The sequence below is a fragment of the Takifugu flavidus genome, chromosome 22 (assembly GCF_003711565.1).
Source record: "Takifugu flavidus isolate HTHZ2018 chromosome 22, ASM371156v2, whole genome shotgun sequence".
Classification (NCBI taxonomy): domain Eukaryota; kingdom Metazoa; phylum Chordata; class Actinopteri; order Tetraodontiformes; family Tetraodontidae; genus Takifugu; species Takifugu flavidus.
The window spans coordinates 8,530,563-8,537,606 of record NC_079541.1 but is presented as its reverse complement, the minus strand read 5'-3'; the positions used below and the strand labels follow the sequence as shown (position 1 = coordinate 8,537,606).

The 7,044-nt window shown below is 47.3% G+C and overlaps 1 protein-coding gene across 2 annotated transcripts; it reads right to left on the bottom strand.

Moving 5' to 3' along the window:
• Positions 1–249: 249 nt before the first annotated feature.
• e2f7 (E2F transcription factor 7) lies at positions 250–6,413 on the bottom strand. 2 transcript variants are annotated; one of them, XM_057021888.1, is made up of 14 exons: positions 6,074–6,401; positions 5,519–5,611; positions 5,179–5,221; positions 4,928–5,130; positions 4,676–4,838; positions 4,357–4,596; positions 4,120–4,275; positions 3,899–4,042; positions 3,629–3,805; positions 3,453–3,534; positions 2,552–2,840; positions 2,331–2,448; positions 1,825–2,201; positions 250–1,642 (listed from the first exon to the last, which is right to left on the bottom strand). In XM_057021888.1, exons 2-14 carry the CDS (start codon positions 5,609–5,611, stop codon positions 1,496–1,498), a joined length of 2,232 nt encoding a protein of 743 aa, XP_056877868.1. In that variant the 5' UTR covers positions 6,074–6,401; the 3' UTR covers positions 250–1,495. The 2 variants fall into 2 exon arrangements, with proteins under 2 accessions (XP_056877868.1, XP_056877866.1); XM_057021886.1 differs by having other exon boundaries at positions 4,928–5,221; positions 6,074–6,413.
• Between the last annotated feature and the right edge of the window lie 631 nt (positions 6,414–7,044).

Here is a 7,044-nt window from a genome sequence, read left to right as displayed (position 1 = left end):
CTATACTACACGTTTCATAAAACACACTTAACTTCCAAAATTTACAATAACAATACACATTCTAGCAACCAGATTTTTAAAATCTGTAAAATAACTTTTTAATCGTAAAGCATTGCCATTATTTCAGAATCCAATATCTATGCTCTTATTTTCTTGGTGTGGAAATTCACCATTCATTTATGATCATGTCAAATAAGTGATCTATATTTCTGGAACCACATAACTCAAGGGATACAACAAACACTCAGGTCAGTCAGCATTGTCCATTTTTAATTAAATGTGGGTGTGTGTGAGACTTCCAAAAGAAAAGTAATTTAACTTGTAACTATAAAATGTGAGATCAACATGGAAATCTACTAAAACTAACAGTGTAACATTCATTATTTTAACAGTGAAGCAACATTTAACATTCCTCACGTACACAAGAGTCTGGTCACAGTGGAGGATCAGTGCAGCTTCTCAGGATAGACTACAGGGAAACCTGAAAACTGTCCAAATACATGTCAAATAAGGCACCGAAACCCAACTGCACCAGCTGATAGAAGACTGGTCCTACTGGGAGTCTTCCAGCTAAAACTGGGATCATTCTGCTACAACATACAGCACAGAAGTTACTTTCAACAGATAAATTAGGGAATCAACAAATATTTTTACAGTACTGTGAAATTTCCAAAATCCACTTTTACCAAAGTATTCAAGTACCTGAGAGCATCATCACATTGTCTTTTAGTCTCAGAGCTAACGGATTAGCTTAACCATTTAGCACGATGGTCACAGATACTCTGAAAACAAACAGCACCAGTAACATTTGTCCTCCTGATAAGTACAGTCCCTAAACATACTCTGCTGGTTGTAAACATTTTAAGGCTTTTGTGATTTTCTCCTCAGTCACATCCAAATAAACCGAGACAGAATTTTTTCTGAAGATAAGTAGAAAAGATTATGACACCTTGATGCAAGCAGATCTGAAAAGAGGAATCTAAAGACAATCACTTCACATATGTGGCAAATATTTGTCACTTAGTGCTAAAAGCCATTACAGTCCCTGTAATCGACATATATTATTTAAAATATAAATAGGAAATGGGCTATACCACAGAAAAAAAAGGGATTTTGGCAAGATTGATTAGGCCTGAAACACAAAAAGCTGTTACCAAATTCTACCACAGGAGGGCGCTGCCTCACAACAACACTGTATCACTTGTTCTAAACTCAAGTATCAAGTCCCGTAACTGAGCCACATGGGATAAAAACGCCCAATAAAAGGTTCACTTCAACTCGAAATGTAATTTGCCATTAAAGAACCAGGGACCAATTGTGATATCTTTGATTTACAAAAAACACGTTTGAGAAAATTTATTCTTGAAAGTTCTTTCTTTGGACAGGGTTGTATTTCATCTTGGATCAATGTGCTCATGCAATTCATCTACACTGTTAAAACACCAACAGGTTGAAACCGTATTCAGACACCTGAGTGGTAAGAAGACGTGTTAGTCTAGCTAGTTGGTGGATGACCCACGTCCAGTCTCCTCTGGGCCGAGCCTCTTTTCCTGGCTGCAGGCACAGTGACGGCTGCACTTCCCAGCGTGCCTGGCGTTCGAAAGAAGGCCTTAGAAAAAGATGACGTCGCGTCGTTTGGAGTCTGTGGGAAAAGGTAAAGAAAAGGTTGTAAGACGGGGCTAACTGGTGCATCATGAGCCCCAGGAGAGTTTTCATTCATTACATTTTTGAGTCAATTATTGTCTTATTTTTAAATGAAGATGAGTAATTATTACTGGTACAATAATCAATAAATGTGTTTGCAGTTAATGGAAATCTCCCTACCAGTGGCTCTGGTGTGCTAATGTTGACAGTCTGATGAGGGCCAGAGGGGGAATTGGGAGTTCCTGTCAGTGAGCCCTGAACCCTGCTGTGTTCTGGAGTGGCTGGCGATGGCACCGACGACCTCTCGGATCCGGCTGCTATGTTGTAAGGCACCGCACCCACCATGAAGGGTGGCATCACGCTGGGCAGACTGAAGCTCAGTTTGTTGTGGGAGTTCTGGGCATCAGAGAGCTGCTGGGGCAGCCCTCCGGCCACCAGAGGGTAGTGCGACAGTGCTGCGGAGGGCAGCACGACGTAGGGCACCGCCAGGGTGGGATTAAGTCCCATACCAGCTGGCGGCTGCCCAGCAGGGATGAGAAGATTCACACCATTTAGACCTGTGGGAGATGGCGAGGACAGCAGAGGCATTGCAGTTTAGATGAAGATTTGACCTCACCTTCACCGTTCGGAGGATTTGTTTTAATTGCACTAATGCACTATTTGGCATCCCCCAGTTGAGCACATACCTGCATTGTTTGGTATATAGAGGTAGTGTGATGTTTGTGGGAGCTCTCCTGGACCCTCACTTGGACCCCTCTCCCTTGCAGAAGTGGTCTGGGAACATTCTTCTCCTTCAGCTTTATTCTACAGGGACAAACGGTGTGAATAAAAAGGACCTTCCCGTGTTTGTTTGTGTGCCATTACTGCTTCATTACTATTTCTAGTCAAATACCCAGTTATTCCTCACCATATCACATTCCTTCGCCCCAGATGGGTGCCTCTTGCTCACCAGTGCCTCCTCTTCATCCGCCCTCTTCCTCTTCCCACAGTCCACACTGGGTGACCTCTGGCCTTCTGCTGCCCGATCCTGCCTGTAAAGCATGACCACAGAAGCCTGGGACAGGGCCGGCAGATAGGCCAGGCAATGGGGCGCGGAGGATGCAAGGAGGGGGTGCTCGCCATGGAGGGCGGGCACCAACAGGGTGGGATTACTGCCGCCGCGGGAGGGTGTCTGCAGGGTGGCCGTGGGGCAGATCCTGCAGAAGAGGCGCAACATTTTAGAGGCTGGGAAGCTCATGCAATTAGTGCGAAAACAGATCATCAGTGCAATATTTTGTCTAGTGCAGGCATGGGCAAACTACGGCCCGGGGGCCCACACGCGGCCGTTTAAATGTTTTAATCCGGCCCGTCAAACTTGAAAAATTAAATGAATAAACCTTGTTAATGTTATATTTTCACTGCAATTCTGGTGTTTTCCCACTAGAAAAAAGACAGTCAGGAGGAGAGTGATGGTGATATCCTGAAGGATAACAGAACTTTCAGCGCTTTAAAATAGAAATGGTTATTAATTTTTATTAAAAAGGCACATTTTATTCATTTGATTTTAAGTAAGTTTTAAGACTCATTCCAAAGTCAGATATTTTGTTGTAATGCTTCTCTTCATTTTCATTTGAAATTAAAGCACATGTTTTCTCCATATCCCAAGATGTGTATTTTTTCTCCAATGAGGTGAGGTTACCAAAGCACTCCATCCATCCATGTGCTCCTGGTCCGGCCCCTTTGTCAAATGTTAGAACCCATTGTGGCCCACGAATCAAAATGTTTGCCCACCCCTGGTCTAGTGGCTTCTCTCATCAGTTTAAACTCACTCGGTGCCGTTTCCAAACGGCGGTGCACATACGGTCCCGTGACTGGTCCTCCTGGAGTAATCCACAGCTTGGTTGAGTAGAGCTGCATCACAAGGAGAGAAAGGTAATTAGTCCACAGTCTGAAAGGCTGACGAGCTGTCGGGGCGACGGAATATTCGGTGATGGCGTTGGCTCACATCTCATCTCTGGTCTCGGGCTGCACGGCGCAGAGTTGACCTGCCGCTGGACGGACGCGGGCGCGGGCGCGCTGTTGAAAGAGGCATGCCGGGTTATCTTGGCTTTCCTGGGGTCCTTTTCTGCAGACGGCTGCGCGGCCACCGGTAGGGCGATTGTTGCCACGCCGACGGTGCTGCCTATTGATAAAAGGCAGACGTGTTTTGAGTTAGCGCGAGTCACAGTTGTGAGGGGGGGTCACCGTTTGAACAAAGTTCACTTTGAACCCCCACCCGCAGTCGCAGAGCGGGTGAATTCGACCGGACCGAGCCATTTGAAGGCCGGCTTCCTGCCCCTCTCCTCGCGGACGTGGACCTTCTTTATGAGGTTCAGGCTGGTCAGCACGTTTGCGATGTCGTATAACCGTCGCACCTTAGCTGCAGACAAGAAACGGATGCTTAAAACTCTCTCCGTGTGTCACGTAGAAGCCTTCAACATCCTCAACCGGCCTTACTTTTGTACTTGCTGTGGCTGGAGGAGTCCTGACTGTCCTCGATGAGGACTTTGGCCGCTGTGTCCAAGGTGACTGTCTGTGTTTTGGAGACCAGGAACAGCATGACAAACTTCTGGCTCATGATCCGCAGAGACTTGTCTTTCCTGTTGCCAGCAGCTACGAGTGGAAAAAGAAGCTTCCTTGGTCAAAACCACAGTTATTAGTTTAGTACGGCACTGCGCCTGAAAAGCTCCTCACCGTTACCGGAGTCTCCCTCCGCTCCGTCGTCCTCGCGCCCGAGGCTTCCCTCCGTGGCCTCGAGCCCCAGCTCCATGTGAAGGTGGTAGCCCTGCTTCCGCCCCCTCTGCTGCAGCTCCTCCAGCGTGCCCTCCAGGCGCTGGCGACCATACCAGGTGTAGCAGTTCTTCGCTATTCGCCCCACAATCATGAGAGACTCCAGCACGTTGACGATGTCGTAGATGCGCCGACGCTCCACTCCTGACGATTCGGGGGAGTGAAAAGAAAATGACCCGGATGTCGTGTAGGGTATGGTTTCAGTCGCGTTGGCGGATCTTACCGAGATTGGTCGCCACCTCGTCCAGTGAGATCCAGATGGGGCTGTGTGGGGGTGGGTAATCGGGGTAGAGGGCGAGGAACTTTTGGCACAGCAGGCCCAGGCTCTTCTGCTTCCTGCTCGGCTTTTTCTCTGCGTCCTCCTCCTCTTCTTCCTCAGCCTCAAACTGGGCAGACAAACAGGACGGTACCATCTGCGCCATCTAGATGTGTTTGGTCAAAATTTGAAATTGGTAAGAGAAAACCGTCCGAATACCTGGGCGGGTTCTTCCACCTCTGCGAAATCTGCACGCGTCGCCGTGTCCCCATCGTTTTCCCGCAGCGTGAACAGCACCTTCTTCTTCTCCCTCTCCCGGATGTCTGGGCTGGCGACGCTGATCAGCATCTTCAGATTCGCCGTCGGCGTCCACGGTTCCGGCAGAGGCTGGTGTTTAACGGGCGTGACGTGGCTGGCGTCGGGGGCGCCGCCCCTCCTGGTCATCGGCATTGGCGAGGGGGCGGCCTCGGATTTCATCGGCGACGATCGCCTCCGCTCTCTGCAGATGTTTTCCTGTGGTGAAGACAAGCTTATTCAACCCTGGTCTCAATCACGTGCTAATCTTGGCCTGATTGAAAATGAAACACACTTAATGGATTGTTGAAATTGTTACAAACTGCTGCATCTTATACCCCAAATAGGGTAGGGTAATAGGTTTATTAAAGAAATAAGGTGCTCACACACCCATATTTTCTCCGGTGTCGTGCTCTACTTCAGGCCTTGGCCACTATATTTGTTCAGAACACACAACACTACTATGGAGCCCTACAACTAGATTGTAACCAGGCAACAAGCAGGGGGTCAACTCACCTTTTGTTCGGACCCATCTTCCTCCTCCAGGTGGACCTGGAAACTTTTCCTTGGGCTTGTGAGGTCTTTGAGTGACAAACATTCAACTTCCATCTGCGGGGGGAAAGGGTACAGAAAGTACAAGTGTTTAAAAATCAGAACCAGGCCCGTTAATGGTGCCTCAGCGGGATTGAGTGTTGACGTTCAGGAATCTGGAAGCAAAGATCAGTTTAGCGCTATGAACGTCAGCTAATTAGCTCGTAGCAAGCTAATGCTTGTATCCTAATGATCGCTCTTTTTTTTCTGGTGGGTTCATTCCCGGTTAACAGACATTAGTTTTGCAACTTTTGGTTAATGCTAATAGCTAAAAGCTTTAATTCATGTAGTGTAACACCGTTATATCGAGGCTCGTCGCTATCATAAGATATCATATAAGGACTGGAGTTTTTGAATAACCGAAAAATAATTGTGATGTTAATGCAGGTAATTTGTTGCCAGTTGAGCTTTATTAGCTACTTGGTTAACGTTACCAGGTCAGTTAATGAGCAGGAAAAGCAACTGGAGGGAAAGACTCACCTTAGTCTGGGGTCGAATGAAGGAATTATATTGAATTAATTCGCTTCCGGGTTTAGTGACGGCCGCTAACTTCTGATCGACATATTAATTTGATCCCGTCGATAAAATAAGCAGGTAGACCTCCTTAGCTTGTATCCACAACGTCCTAAAATGACTGTCCAGCTAATAAAAACTGTGTGACCGTCCCCAGTAGATTCCAGCACCCCGCTCAAGCTTGTTTTCTGGCGCTCTCTGCCGTCGGGTTTCCTTCAGCCAATCACCGTTCACGTGAACTGGGACGCACCCAGCCCAGCCAATCAGAGCGGCCGTTTATGCGTACGTGCGCTTGCTTCGACCAATGCGCACAGACAACGGCCACGCCTCTCCAGTTGTGTTGGCGGGGCAACCGGCGCGCAGTGTCCGAGCCAAATGAACGGAAAAAAAGCAAGACATCTCACTCTGAGATCATTTCCATTTTTAGATGGGTGGATCTTTATGTAGCCAAAAAATATTTAGTGATTTTTGACCTGATAAACGAGTTATTTCATAGACACATGAAAAACAAAGAGAATGGCTTCCGTTAGTCCATTGGAATCAAAGTGAAGTCTGGATTTATTCAGCTTTATGTCCAACTGAGGAGATGTCAGCATTTGTAAACGATCTTTGTAGTCCAGCTGAGAGTCGCTCCCCAACTCAGTCGCGCCAAAGCTTTAAAGTTTCTAAGTATAGTTACTAAGAAACCCACTATTCATCCTTATCATTAATTTGATCAACTAGGCTATTGTCTCCGTCGTCGGCCCTAATTTATCCGGCGCCTGAGAGAAAAAGAGGGGAGGTGGAGGGGATATTACAAACGGCGCTAATTTTACCTGGGACATAGCGCGAAAAAGTTGTGGAGGGAGAAGTAGCCCCCTTTCTCACAGACATTGTCCCGCCCTGAATGCAAGCAGGGTGCCAAACTTCAATACACAAAGCTACCCCCTACCATATTA

Bases quoted from the DNA above. Each gene is read 5' to 3' on its own strand.
- e2f7 (XM_057021886.1), bottom strand. From the start codon at position 5,611: ATGGAAGTTGAATGTTTGTCACTCAAAGACCTCACAAGCCCAAGGAAA. The intron at 4,839-4,927 runs GTATTCGGACGG...TTGTCTGCCCAG, and splicing joins AGGTGGAAGAACCCGCCCAG to TTTGAGGCTGAGGAAGAAGA. The intron at 4,043-4,119 runs GTAAGGCCGGTT...TCTTGTCTGCAG, and splicing joins CAGCCACAGCAAGTACAAAA to CTAAGGTGCGACGGTTATAC.